At 39.7% G+C, this 15286-nt stretch overlaps 1 protein-coding gene across 4 annotated transcripts in view; it reads left to right on the top strand.

Moving 5' to 3' along the window:
- The window catches only part of SHROOM3 (shroom family member 3), a 232504-nt gene that overhangs the window by 200679 nt on the left and 16539 nt on the right, over window positions 1-15286 (top strand). For 3 of the 4 annotated variants that reach the window (XR_007948130.1, XM_051965073.1, XM_051965074.1), the window contains 3 exons: window positions 1222-4381; window positions 6267-6343; window positions 13341-14261. Coding sequence is in view for 3 of the 4 variants with exons in the window: in XM_051965073.1 (XP_051821033.1) it covers window positions 1222-4381; window positions 6267-6343; window positions 13341-14261 (4158 nt within the window). In the remaining variant the exon portion in view is untranslated. The remainder of the gene's footprint in view (window positions 1-1221; window positions 4382-6266; window positions 6344-13340; window positions 14262-15286) is intronic. The other variant, XM_051965075.1, reaches the window with a different exon arrangement.

The following is a 15286-nucleotide window of genomic DNA, read 5'->3' as shown; positions in this document are numbered from 1 at the left end:
GGATCTGTATTCAAATCTGGACTCTGCCACTTAATATTTATTTGATGTTGGACAAGTTTTAGTTCACCTTTCTGGGCCTCAAGTTTCTATTAAAAATACATATATCTATAAAGAGTTGAACTAGATGTTCCAACAGATATCTTCTAGATTTATAGCTGCTCCTCTATGATCCCTTAATCTTTTAATCTGTATGGATCACTGTACATATATAAATAGATTCAAAAGAAATCCAGGACGATGGTGAAGGAGAGTCAGATATAACTACCAGAGGAATAAACCATGTAGAGTTCCAAGATAGATGTGAGGAGGGAGTTTCTTCCAGGTCTAGAAGGACTGAGTTTCAGGAATTGAAATTTCTTTTATCTATAGAGAAATATTCACATATGTCTACTTAATGGAGTCATGGGGGTAAGAAGAAAGAAAGAATCTGGAACTATTTGGAAGTTTTAAAAACCAGTGTGTAAAATTGTTTTACTTGTAACTGGGGAAAATAAACATTTATAATCTAAATAAATAAATAGAGAAGCATTTCACAAAACTCAAGCATCAGATACTTCAAGAATCAGCTCAAGTTACCTGCTCCACGTGATCCAGATTTTAGTGCCATCCTGTTTTGAGATGATATAGTTCTCTGCTCAGATAATTTTGGTTGCTCCCTATTGTCTCACACATAAAATTCAGACTCATTTGCTTAGTAAGTCCATGTCCTCCACAATATGCACATTTTCAGTCTTTTCCCACAGCTACACCTATACAAATTCTACTCTAACCAAGCTGGGTAATATTCTTTCCTTGTGAAACATGTCCTTTGCTTTTCTATTTTGAGAGTTTTTAAAGTAAAGTGGATTGGGTGAAAATAGCTGTCAGAAGATGGGAGAAGGGTCACACAGGTATTAACTATTTCTCTTTTCTGTAGCTTTTTTAAACTTATCCCATCCAAGAAAGATTTCTATGACCTATTCAATTCTTCAAAAACCAGAATACATTAAAGAGTCTCTTTGTTTTGAGGCATTCAGGGTTAAATGACCTGCCCAGGGTCACACAGGTAATAAGTATCTGGGGCCAGATTTGAATTTTTAGGTCTTCCTGACTCCAAGGCCAGTACTATATTCACTCTGCCAATTAGCTGCTCCAAAGAGTCTCTTGGAGAACTGATTTCTGTGTCTGCTAAATCATGTCTCCTGTGTCACTAATTATTTTTTTCTCTTTTTTCCCTTCCAGTTCCTCCGCAAATGATGTCTCCAACTATAACCATGCCTTTCCAAGAAGGAGCCCCGATCAGTACAGCTCCCAGGGAAGCATGGAGAGTTTGGAGCACAATGGCAACTATCCTCCCTGCCATCCCCTCTCTCCTGCCAAGTCCACTAGTAGCATTGATCAGCTTGCCCACCTCCATAACAAGAGAGACTCTGCTTATAGTTCCTTCTCTACCTGTTCTAGCATTCTCGAGTATCCCCCCACCAGCTTTTCTGCTCAAGAGTGTTCAGACACGGTGGCCACAACACCTGCACAAGACAACCTGTTGGAAGGAATGAGACAGGCTGACATCCGGTACGTCAAGACAATCTATGATACCAAGCGGGGCATCTCAGCAGAGTATGAGGTGAACTCTTCGGCATTGCTTCTCCCCAGTGGAGAATCTCAAGAATCAGTGGATGACAGGTGGCATAATCATCCCAAAGGTGGCAGGATGCCACTGCTACCCTGGAACCAACAGTACTGCAATGCCCATGAAGTAGACTCCAACAACATAAATCACAAAGTGGGTGCTCCCATGCCCCCAACTCGGAGTGGAAGCTATGCAGTTCTCAGGCATTACGAAAGGCCCGGCTCCTGGTCTAACCTTGAGCACAACAGGTATGGCCGGCCCCAATCAAGCTTCCCTGGATCCCTAAAGACTTCATTTCCAGAAGAACATTTACACACTCTCCTTGAAAAAAGCCCAGAGAATAGTCCCCCAGTGAAGCCCAAGCAAAACTACATCCAAGCAACCCAACCAGGCCAGCCATTGCTCCCTACCAGCATCTACCCTGTACCTTCCCCTGAACCACACTTTGCCCAGATGCCCCAGCCTTCTGGAAGCAGCAATGGGATGTTATACCCGGCACTTGTCAAGGAACACGGTTATCCTGCCTCACTAAGCACTTGTGACAAGATGGTTACTCTTGAGAATGGGAATCAGAATGGCCCCAGCAAGTCTGCTGCAATTTTCTACCAGGCCCCGGAGGATATTTCAGCACCTCTGGTGGAAAAACCAGAAACCAGAGACAAGTTTTCCCCATACAAGCCACATTTCACATCAGAGCCTGAGAAACTCAGGGGCACCTCCCTGAGGAAAGATGAGTCAAGGATTTTGGAAGGCAACAATATGCTCCCCAGTGGGAGAGAAAGCATGCATGACAGTACACATCACACCCCCCAATCCTTGCAGATCCAGGCTCAGGAAGTCAATGAAGGCAAGCCACTTCCCAGATCCTCAGAGCCCAGGAGAGCCGAATTCCAGGAGACTCAAAATGTCCGCCTTCAACCAAGACCAGAAAGAGAAGGCCTCACTGAAGACTCACGGAGCACCTCTGGCAAAACAAGTTCAAACATTTTATCTCTCCAGACTATTTCTGAAAGCCCCAGAAGGCAAGACAACCTAGAGACGGGACAAATGGGACCTCAAGAGGGAAACCCTGACAGTAGACCAGCCTGTCTGATCAAAATGAATAAAATGGAACAAGAACCCAAAAAGACAGTACTTGAACGATGGGACCATTCAGACTGGCAAACTTCCCATGTAAGGTCTGAGGGAGGAACTAAAGGATCACCCCCTTTCCATAATTCTGAACCAAGATATGAGGCCCATGGGCAGGCATCCAACCTGACCCAGAGGCGGCGTAGTTCAAGCAATGCCCTCCAGAACTCTCATTTGGGGAAACTCCACTGCTCTGTGTTGGAGAAAGTCAATAAGATTGAACAACGTGAACAAGGGAACCGGAGACCCGCAAGTGTGAGCAGCTATGGCCACAGAGCCAACAAGCTAGAACAGACACCCAGTAATAGAGGCTCTGTGATCAGCCTTGAAGACCCTCAGGGTGAAATAAGTTTCCTGGAACCAGGTCCATCCACTGGATGTGTTGAGGAGAACATGGTCAAAGAGGGTAAGAAAAAATCTGAAGGGGTTTCCTGGCATCCAGCTGAACATCAACTGAGGAGGGGTGGAAATGGTGGCTATGGACCCACACACCCAGAGACTAAGCCACTCAGAAGTACTCCTCTCCTACAACGCAGCCAGAGCACTTTCCAGCTTTCTAACAAGATGGAGGAGGAAATCCCATGGAGAGAAGAGAGGACTAATAGTCCCGAATCACCACTTCTCGAAGTCCCCTTAAACCAAGCCTATCGTAACAGTATCAAACATGCTCAGTCCCGTGTCCTGGGAGCCACTTCATTCCAACGCCGGGATCTTGATCTGGGTCCCCCTATGCCATCTCAGTCAAGGCGAGGAGCAAGGCAGAGACCAGCTTCTGCCCACTTGGGGCTAAAGAGCCCAGAAATAACACCGATTCCTGCTTCGCCTCATATCCCCAAGGAACGACATAGCATCAATCCAATCGAGGGAAGCCCCCCTAAGGAAGATCCAATAGCCTTGGTGACCCGGGTTGGAGGCCGGAGAAGACTGACTGCTGAACAAAAGAAGCGTTCCTATTCAGAACCTGAGAAGATGAATGAAGTGGGGGTATCTGGGGCCGAAGAGCCGCCCCCGTGCTATTCCCAGAGGAGGGACCTGCCATTTGGCTTCCCAGAGAACACTGTGGCAGACAGGCGCCGCATCTTTGAGAGAGAGGGAAAAGCTTGCTCCACCCTTAACCTTTCCAGGCCTGAGTTGAAGCAGCTACAGCAGACTGCCCTGGCTGACTATATTCAACGCAAAACCGGAAAGAGGCCATCCCCTTGTACCAGTCACCGACGGGAAAGCCGCAGCCTCACTGCAGCCTCAAGTATGAATTCCCTGCAGGAACAAAATCCCTTCCCCAGGAGAGGGTCTGCCACCCTGCCCACAGAATTGGTCAGAAACTTGGACAGAAACAGCCTTGAAATGCGGGGTGTACGAGATCGGAGTAGTTCCTTTGCCAACAACCATCTCCGTGCTGACAGGCATTGGCATCCCAAGAAGGAATCGCCACGGGTGGATTGGCTTGGAGAGGCCAATGGCCAGCCCAGTCTTCCACAGAAAGTGACCTGGGCCCATGAGAAGCAAGATACTCTGGTAAATAAAACCAGGGGGCCAGGAAAGTCCATGTCGGCCGAAGATCTGCTAGACAGGTCAGATGTTCTGACTGTCCCTTTCCATTCAAGGTCCAGGTCATCCCCCATCTCAGATAAGAAATGTCAGGTATGTGCAATGTAACTTTATACCCACGGGAAAGTGGAGTAACCATCTCTATTAATGGCCTCAGTTCCTCTCTCACTTTGCCCCTCACTTCCCTTTTCATATGACAAAATAAAAATTGTTTTTGCAAGGATCATAGATTTAGAACTGAAAGGGACCTTATTAGTCATCCAACCCAATCATCAATAATTGAGGAAACTAAAGCCAAGGTATTCAGAGGGAAGATTCACACTTGGATCCTCCCACCCCAGATGCCTCCTAACTTCAAGCAGAAAAGAAGTCATAGAGACAACACAGGCACAAATGCCAAAGACAGCAATATTTTAGTCCCTCTTCCATAAAGAAAAAACATTTTTTAATGAAAGACTCCATTTTGATTCAACTCTCCCAAAAAAGAGTTCAATCACTGTACTGCTGATTGTATCTCAATGTTCAAGAATTAATATAATACCTATTCTTCCTTCTGTGAGTCCTCCAAATCATAAGAGATCCAACCTCAAATTTACTTTTATCAGATCCTAATATATTTAAAAGTCAACATGACTATCTTATTTATTCATACAGAGTCTAATCCTCTGAAGGATCATGGATTTCTTTGACATCATTTCTTAAAGTTTTTATAAAGAGACTAAGAGATGCATATAGTTATTATTTGATGTTATTTAGTCATTTTCAACTCTTCATGATCCTATTTGGAGTTTTCTTGGCAAAGATGCTAGGAATGGTTTCCCATTGCCTTTTCCAGTTCATTTTACAGATGAAGAAACTGAGGCTTTTCCAGGGTCACACAGCTTCTAAATGTCTAAGGCTGGCTTTGAACTCAAGTATTCCTGATTCCAGGCCTTGCACTCTGTCCATTGTGCCACCAAGCTGCCCCTTGTCTTATAGAGATATAAATGATGCCACAGAAGCCACCTGCCGATTAGAATGAAAAAGTAGGTGGTCTATATTTCTGGGCGCTTATTTAATTTTAAGATCCATGAATCAGTACCTCGCTGAGTGCAATTGTTAGTAATTAAGTAGAATTTTCTCAGTTTTTGAAGATTCGATTGCTTTTCAGAAGTTTGGTCAAAATTAATGAAAATAGTGGAGTCATATTTTGAGGTGGGAAAAGAAAGGATCATTAGAGAGCTTTCATCTCAGTAAAGTCAAAGACAAGGATGATATTAACATCATTATCAAAATCAGGCCTAATTCCAAGCACCAAATCATGCTGTTTTCAAAATACTGGCATCTAAATACACCTGCTGAACAAATTATGCTTCTATGAGAGATAGATATGGAGAGATAGAATGGAGAAGGCACTGGATCTGGTGGCTTTGAGGATTGAGTTCAAATCCTACCCAAGGAACTCACTAACTGTGTGACTCTGGGCTTTTAGCCTCTCTGTGTCTCAGTTTCCTTATTTCTAAAATAAAGACAGAGGTAGGAAGGAATTTGACTTAATGGTCTCTTTCCACTCTAAAACTATGGTCCTATTTTATCAAGGGGTAATAATATTGCATGGGGAAATCTCCTGAAAGGAATTTCCTTCACTCTGATTATCTGTTTGGCCAAAATCCTCTTAACTTTGCTGAATTGGATTTAGCTTAATTCATTTGAGAGGTTTTGCTCATTTTAAAATTCAGGTGTGTTATCTGCCCTTTCCCACCTATTTTCCCTCTTTCCTTCCTGCTGCTTTAGACAGACCATATTAGAGCATAAAGTCATCTGAAAACAAAAGATCCCATTTAAAATTTGAGCTGAGAGTCATGGGCCAAACTTCACAATTAACTTACCTCAGTGGTTTCATTTGGGAAGTTAGCATAGGGCTTTTCCTAAGAAACAACCTTGTTCTGTGAAGGAATCTCTGGATAGTCAGTAATGCTGGGATCCTTCTGTATTCAAGGATTTGCTTCTGAGAGGAAACATTGATCACAACCTTTTGGGAAAGACTCCAGCCTGCACAGCTGGCCCTGGATCCAGGTACGCATATTACCTGCAGCCTCCTTTTCTTACAAGGTCATATGTAGTGTTCTCTGTTTCTCTGTCTGTCTGTCTGTTTCTCTCTTTGTTTTTGTCTCAGTGTGTGTGTGCCTTTCTCTGTCTTTCTCTCTGTGTGTATTTTTCTCTCTGTCCTCTCTCTCTCTCTGCGTGTATATTTCTCTCCATGTCTTCTGTGTGTGTATGAGTTTCTGTTTTCCCTTTGTGTGTGTGTATGTGTGTCCCTGTGTGTGTCTTTCTGTGTCTTCTCTTATCTTGTCTCTGTGTGTGTGTCTCTGTCTTTCTCTGTCTTCTCTACATGTCTTTCTCTGTCTCTGTTTTCTCTCTCTCTCTCTCTCTCTCTCTCTCTCACACACACACACACACACACACACACACACACACACACTTTCACAGTTCTATAAGCAAATAAATGAAAGACAGTTCATGAATTTTGGCGGTATTCTACACAGTAGCCAGTGTGTTGCCAACTTTAAACATCCAATATCCAACTTTAAACAGATGCTTTTTATTTTTGCATTTTCAATATGCCTTTGATGAATAATTATACATTAGGATTTGAGTGTGAGGACTTTACGAGAAATTCGTTTGCTTTTAGGGGATCAACCTAGACATAATGCTTGTAATTAACTTAGAACAATGATGGGCACAACATAGGCATTTAATAAATGCTTTTTCCCTTCCTTGAGGTCAGAGTCTTGAGCAGAGCAGATTACTCTTCTCCAGAGTATCCTAAGAAAGTCTTATATACTCACTCTTTATCCCAAGAGTATCAAATCACATTCAAGGAAATATCTGGAGAAGAATCCCTTCATAAATTAGTCTATAAAACGAGACACTGAAATAGGAAAATTATTTTGTTTATTTATTATCTTTTCCCAGTTACATTCAAAACATTTTTTAACATTTGTTTTTTAAATTTTTGAGTTCTAGGCTCTCTCTCTTATCCCCACACATAATTAAGAAACCAAATGTGAAGTTATGCAAAACATTTCCATAAAAATCTCCCACCCTAAAGAAAAACTAAATGAGAGAGAAAAAGAGAGGGAAAGAAAATATACTTCAATCTGTATTCAGACATAGTTCCATTTCTGGATATAGATAGGATTGTTTATCATAAGTCCTTTAAAGTAGTCATGGTTGACTGTACTACTGAGAATAGCAAAGTCATTCCAGAACATTGCTATTACTTTGTATACAGTACATTTCACTTCGCTTGAGTTCATGGAAGACTTTCCAGGGTTTTTTTCCCCTAAGAGCATCCTGCTCATTATTTCCCATAGAACAATAATATTCCATCGCAAACATATATCACATTTTATTGAGCCATTCCCCAATTGATGGAAACCTCCTCAATGAAATAGGGAAATTAAAAAAGGAAAATTAACTCAGAGGCAAAATTTTTGGAATTCTAGAATAATGGAGTTGGGGAATGTTGCTGCTTTGTTCAAAGTATTAACAAAAATCCTTTAATGAGAAAAAGGAAGAGAGTAAACACATTTATTAATATTATTTGCAGATTGTTGTTTTGTTTTTCAAAGAATTAGCTATTAAAGATCCCTTAACAGAAGGAGGAAAGCAATAAGCATTTATTAAGCACCAACTATATGCAGAACACTAAGCTCTTTAGAAATATTAATTCTCACAACAACTCTGAAATATAGGTGGCATTATGAACCCCAATTTATGGTTAAGGAGACTGAAGAAATCAAAGTTAAGTGACTTTCTCAGGGTTTTTGTTACTATTCTATCATTCACTCATGTCCAACTCTTCATGATCCTGTGGACCACAGCATGCCAATGTCGTACATTCCTGGCAAAGATATTAGGGGGGTTTGCCATTTCCTTCTCCAGTGAATTTAGGTAAACAAGTTAAGTGACTTGCCCAAGATCACACAGCTAGTAAGTATCTGAGACCAGATTTAAACTAAGGTCTGACTTTATCTAAGGCCCAGCACTCTATCCACTGGGCCACCCACTTCCTAAATAAACAGATTAAGTGACTTCTGCAAGGTCCTACAGCTAATAAGTGTGTGAAACTGCATTTGAATTCAGGTCTTCAGGGTCTCCCAAGCCCAGCAGTCTCGTCACTTAGCTGCCTCCCTTCTTGGAAGGAGGGAGACATAATAGACATCTAGATGAAACCTGAATATTTGAAATTTTCCTAAAAGGAAAAAAAAAATTTTTTTAAGTGGAAACTTCCAAAGAGAATTTTTATGCCTGTGAAGTATCCCCCTGTGGTTCTGGTGTCATAGAATAGAACCAGCCCATGTGGGTCTGGCTCAGATTTTGTTTGTCTTTTTAGTCTGGACTTGTGATAATGTTGCTGTGAAAACTTAGTTCTCTGGTACTGGTCTAAGAGCGCCAAATTGTTACTTGAGGCATTGAGAAGTTAAGGAATTTGTTCATCTCTCTACCTGGGGGGAGTTGGGAGGGGATGCAGAAGCCTGATGCTCAGCATGACACCTTTGATTTTCTTTGTTAGTCACTTGGGCTGGTTCAGCTCTCCTAAAGTACCCTGGTAACTCATCACACAATTCAATGCACTGGAGCTCAGAACTCTGGATATTTTCTAGCTTCAGACTCCCTTGTAGCTGGAATTATAGGCATGTACTGCCATAGGGAGCCAGCTGGGTGACATAGTGGATAGAACATGAGGTCTCAAATAGGACAGAATGGAATTCAAATCTGGCCTTGAATACTTATTAGCTGTCTGATTCTGTTCAAGTCATTTAACCTTTGCTTGCCTCAATTTTCTTACTTGTTTTTTAAAAAAAATAAAATGAAGCTAATAATAACATATATCTGCCAGGATATTAGTAAGGATCAAATGAGGTAATATCTATAAATCACTTAAGAGTACATAATAGCTGCTTAATAAATGCTTTTTTTCTTCCTTCCCTGCTATTTAATTAAAATCCTCTTATTTATATGTCAATTCCACAGTTGTGTTCCCTATTTCAAATAGCTATTGTTCCCTTTCCCAGTTTACATTAGTCTATTCTGCAATGTACTCCAACAGGAAGTAGGTTATTAGATTACCTGCTAGTCTGCCAAGAGCAGCATTCCAAGATTATTCTTACTGTTTTAGCCAGGATTAATTTCATCGCAAAGCTGTCTTTCCGGCTGCAGTATTTAGGGTGAAGCATGTGCTAGCTAATCTTTCATCCCTGGTCAAGGCTCACCCCAACTTTAAAAATCTATCAGGATCCATAAGAGGTGAGATGGAAAATGGAAAGGATGGGGGGGAAGACACTTTCAGGATCCTCTTGTCTGAAATCAAGGCCTAAATTCCTTGCAGACTACAAAATGGGCCATTATGAAAAGTTTATTTTTCCTTCTCTTTATGAGAGAAATTTTTAAATTTTAATTATAATCTAAAGATATCAACAAATCTGAATATTTCAATATATAAAGAATAGAAAAGAAAAATTGTATATGAAATTATGAGAGCAGTTATTTGGGTTTTTATTTTGTTAAATTTAACACAATAATAAAATTGCCCTGCCTTCTCTCACCTTTTCTGAGTATCTGTTCTCCTAAATAGATTTTCACATGGACATTCAATTCTTTATCACTTCCTAGCAATCTAACTGACATATCCTCCTAGTAACAGATAAATATGGTCAAACAAAAACAAATTCACACATTGGCTGTATCTGAAAGCATAATAACTAACATTTACATAGCACTCTAAAAATATCATCTCATTTTATCCTCACAACCCTGAAACATACATGTTATTATTACCTTCTTTTTATAGGGAGAAAACTAAGGCAGACAGGGGTCAAGTGACTTGCTTGGGTCCCTTAGTAAGTGATTGGATTTAAATTCAGGCTATCTTAACTCAAGTCTACTGTACCACCCAGCTGAATTATTCTCTACCTCTAATCTATTACCTTTATGTCAAAAGGTGGGAACATGATTTATCAACAAATTTCTAATTTTATGATAGGTCACTGCAGTTAGTCAACAAGTGTTGACTAAGAATTATGTACTAGACACTGTACTACACAAAGAAAGGTAAAAAAATAGAAAAATAGTCCTTGCCACCAAGGAGTTCACAGTCCTATGGGTGATAAAACATGCTAGCAATATTTACGAACAAGATATAGAGAGAATAAGATGAAGATAGGGAAGGCACTAACATTAAGCCAAAAAGCTTCTTGTAGAAAGATTCTAGCTGAGACTTGAGGGAAAGTAGGAGGCAGAGAAGAGATTCATGGGATTCAACCAATGAAAATACGTATGTGTAAAAGAGAAAGAGAGAGACATAGATACACACACACACACACACACACACACACACACACACACACAGAGAGAGAGAGAGAGAGAGAGAGAGAGAGAGAGAGAGAGAGACTCAGAGACAAAGAGAGACAGAGAGAGTGATTTATCTCCTAAATGTTTTTGTGACTATTGCTCTTTTTCCTCTTATCTTTGGCATCTTTGGGATATATGACATTTTGTTCTTTCCAGTTTCTTTGTTGTATATATTGTTTTCTTGATTCTACCCTCTTCACATTATACCTATTCCTATAAATTTTCTCATGCTTCCTTGAAGTTTTCATATTTATCATTGTTATGCCAGATATCTGAAAGATTAATGTTAATGTTTGTTTTTTGCATCTCTCTAAGAAGCCTCAGGATACAAGTAGCATGATGAAGTTAATTAAAAGATTTGCATCATTAAACATCAGATTACTATCCTGCTGGAGAAATCTAACATTAAAAATGAGGTTAGCCGTATCAAGTCCTGAAGATCAGTGTCAGATGAGGGCTAATGGCAGTCCAAAGACAGAGACCATCCACAAAGCATACTCGATCTCTACTGTACATTTTCAAACCCACCAATAGGAACAGACAAATTGTTCACATTCAATAAGGATCCAAGGATTTAAGAAGTTTGCATCTAACATCTGATCTATCAGATCTCATATCTATAAACATGTAGCCAACCAATGGCGTTTAAAAACAATAACCAAAAAAAAAAAAAATTCAGATTGCATATAGTTGGAATCTTATGGTATTTTTTTTTTGCCTCTTTTTGAATTATTTATGCTTGGCATCTGATGATTTTTAAAGATCATGCTTATTCCTCTAATTTAGACCTACTCATTGGGGAAGAAACCTACAGTTTTTTGAAAGTTCCCAGTCAAGTGTGTAAATATCAAAACTCTCTTTGTCTTTAGACTCACTGAGATAATCAACTATCCTCAGGGGATTTGCACATTACAATTTGTGAATCTTTACTGGAATCTTTCCCTTCTCCAATCTTGGTATTAATTCCTACACAGCATTTTTAATTCCTCCAACAAATCACCACATACTATCTGCTCCTTAATCTTATTATCCAGAAGTAATTACTGCCTGCCTCTTTAGGGGAACCTTGCTACATTTTTTACTTCTGGAGAATCACATTGTTTTACTCATAATTCAGATACAATTATGCCACTGCATTAAACTTGCAGTCACTGATATAGCCTCATCAAAGTATTTTTTTTAATATATTACATTATTAGCAGCATTGAATAGTAGACCTTTAAATATGTATTCATCATAGGAATGTAGTGTATTGATTTTTATAGCTATAAGACATTGGGGAAAATTTTTAAAAATAAATCTCCCCCAAAATAAGAAGCAAAATATTAACAGGATTGTTTAAAACCCAGACCATCACACTAATGAAAGAGGGAGTATCACTTAGATTGGATATCAAAATTATAACATCTCCCTAAATTCTTTCTAGAAAATAGTAAGAAAAAAGCTAAATTTAACTTCAAATTTGAAAATCTGATAAGAAAAATAAAATTAACATTTTCAGGGTAAAAAAGATGCCTCATGCTAGAGAAATATGCCTAAAAAAATGGAAAAATCATGTTCAAAATTGCTATTCAAAATAGTAATATTTTTATATAGTATTCAAAATCTCCTAAGCAGAAAAAGAAAAACAATTAATTCTCAGAGCCTCTCCCACTTTGAATAATACTGGTTGTAATATATTGTGCTAGTGAGAGTGCAAGTCACCTGTCAGTCACTTCTCTCTGCCCTAGAAAGTTATAAAAATGCATTGATAGCTCTTTCCTTAGGATATGAGACCCCAGTCAGAAATCTCAATTTGGCAAAGACAGCAATCTCTCTCTTTCTCTCTGTCTCTGTCTCTGTCTTTTTCTCTCTCTCTTTCCCCTCCCTCCCATCCCTGGCCTTTTCCAGTTCAACCTACCTCCCCACTTACACACACATACACACATATACACACACATACACACACACTTTCTTTTTTGTATTAAAGCTTTTTATTTTCAAAACATATGCTTAGTTTTCAACATTTACCTTTGCAAAACCTTGTGTTTCAAATTTTTTTCCTTCCCTTCCCCCATCCCCTCCCCTATGCAATAAGTAATCTAGTATGTTAAACAACACATAACTTTCAATAATACATTTTTAAAAACCAAAACTCCCTTCTTCATATTTGAAGAAAAAGAATATTAGGAACTTAATTGAATCTTGTAAATAAAAGCTTTAAATTAGTTCTCACAAATATTTTTCTATACAAGCTTTCTTTCTCAATGAAGAATTATATATGTAACATATGTATAAGATATATGTATGTGTGTATACACATATTATATATCACTGAAGTGTTCCCTTCTTTGCTTATAGACCAAGGAGCAGTTTTCTCAAACTCTTATAGGGTTAGTAAGTCCATTCTTCTCTCTCTTAATAGCTTTTCCTTACCTCAAGTGCTATTTTTGACCCAATACCTCATCAGCTCCTTCCTGTAGAATCTGTTATTTATCTGTGACCTGGATTTGCAAAGATAATTGACTTCTGTGAAAGATTAGAGAAAACAGTGCTATTTCTCTGAGGAGGCCTTCTTAACCCACCAGAGGCTCTTGGCAATCTGTGAGGTACATCTTCCCTCGCTTTTGTCTTCTCATTTCATATTTGCTGCTCCTATGCTTATTTCTCACTCTAGGCAGTTCAGTTATTCAGAAAGAAGCTATGAAGAGAAATCATCCCTTACACATCACCCAGGGGCTCACAAAGTACCAAATGGATCATCTGTTCTCATGGAATGTTCCAAGACCCTAGAACCTCAAAGGCCTATCAACAGATCTCCAGCCTTTGGGCCATCACCAGGAGGAAAGCAAGGTCCTTTCATAGACGCAAAATCCTCACAGATTAACCCTTTTAAATCAGCTCAGAACAACTCCACCTATTCTCCTCAACCATACCTGTACACAGACAGAGATGCCCCGGCTGGTAGGCAATCGTCTCCAATGGACACACCTGCAGCTGTCTTCAGAAGTAATGGTCACATCCTAACACAGTCCCATAATCCAAGAGACCTTGAAGACAATTGCTTTGAGAGTTTGGCCGAAAATGGAATGAAGAAAAATAAGGGCCCTCTACCTCAGAAGCCTCCTCCCCCTCGAGTGAAATGGGCCCACTCACTCAGAGAGGACAACTCAGTGGAGCCCTCTTCATCTTCTGGGGTATCAAGTCAGAAGCACTATGAGCAACGCCAGAGCCTACCCAATCCAAACACTACATCTAACCCCAACAGTCCCCTAGGACTCTTCACTGGGCCTGGAAAGATCTCCCTCAGAATATCTGAATCAGCCTTTCAAGCCATCCCATCCCTTCAGGATGAAGGTGATGATGAGGTGTTTGTGCAAGATTTGAAACCCGGTTCCACTTTCAAAACTCTGTCCATGTTACCCCCACCACCACCATCACCCCCACCACCTCCTCCTCCTTCACCTCCTTCACCTCCTTCAGAGGACCAGAAGGCACTGAGGAACAGCCTGGAAGAGTTTCCTCCTCCTCCTTCCCCAATTATATATGAAGCATCAGGAGCCCCAGGCAATGAAACTTATGAAGACACCTGTAACAGGTGAGGAGAATTTTGGTTAGGACAGGCCATGCCTTGAGTTTAGATAAGTTTTCCACAGTGTGTGAGATTCTCCTCAGATTCTAACTCATGTCAATGTTCCTTCTAATGTCCAAAAGATAGCCTGATTTGGAGGCAAATGTCCTAAACCAACTCAGTTGGAGATGGCTATCCCAGTGTTTGCCCATGGAATCTTTACAAAGAGTGCTCCAACTTCATTCATTCAGAGAGCTTGCTGATTGTAGAGAGGGAAGCCAGAGATCAGAGAAAATCGATCAATGGAATGATCTCTCTTTCCTTGAATGGATGATCTATTTGAAATCAGAAACAAACCCTGTATGAATCCATCAACAGTAGATTTACTCAACTACCTCTCAATAGTTTACCCATGCTAAGAGTCCTGGAAATTCAGAGGCAAGAATTCCACAACCATATACCCACTGACACATCTTGAAGAAGGTTATTTAATTTCCTTTTAGATAGTTTGCAACTTAACTATTGAGGAGGAATATGACTACAGAGTTTAGAATCCTTAAGGAAATAAAGCTGTCAGAGCAATTGTCGTCTTAGAGCTTCTTCACCTATTTTGTCTGTTGTGGATCTTTTGTCAATATTAACAACCCCTTTTCAGAAAAATGTTTTTTAAAAACAAGACTTTGTGTTTAAAAAAAAAATTCATGGGATTACAAAGGAAACTGATATTTAAATTAATAAGTTTATGATAAGAAACCCTGTGTTTATTAGCTCATCAGAATAAAAAGCCCTAATCTGAGGAATTTAGGGAATCTCAAAGTTCATATAATTTTTTAAAATAAATAAACTTGGGGCAGCTGGGTAACACAGTACCTAGAATACTGACCTGAAGTCAGGAGGACCTGAGTTTAAATCCATCCTTAAACACTTAACATTTACTAGCTGTGTGAACCCCAAATGCTTCATCAAAACATAAATAAATAAACTTATAGATCCTCTAGGGACAAATTCAAATAGGAAAAAAAATCTCTCCAGGAACACATGTTGCCTCAGAA

Source organism: Antechinus flavipes, chromosome 6, assembly GCF_016432865.1.
Source record: "Antechinus flavipes isolate AdamAnt ecotype Samford, QLD, Australia chromosome 6, AdamAnt_v2, whole genome shotgun sequence".
Taxonomy (NCBI): domain Eukaryota; kingdom Metazoa; phylum Chordata; class Mammalia; order Dasyuromorphia; family Dasyuridae; genus Antechinus; species Antechinus flavipes.
Note: the sequence above shows the minus strand (reverse complement) of the source record. Positions and strands in the feature narration are given on the sequence as shown.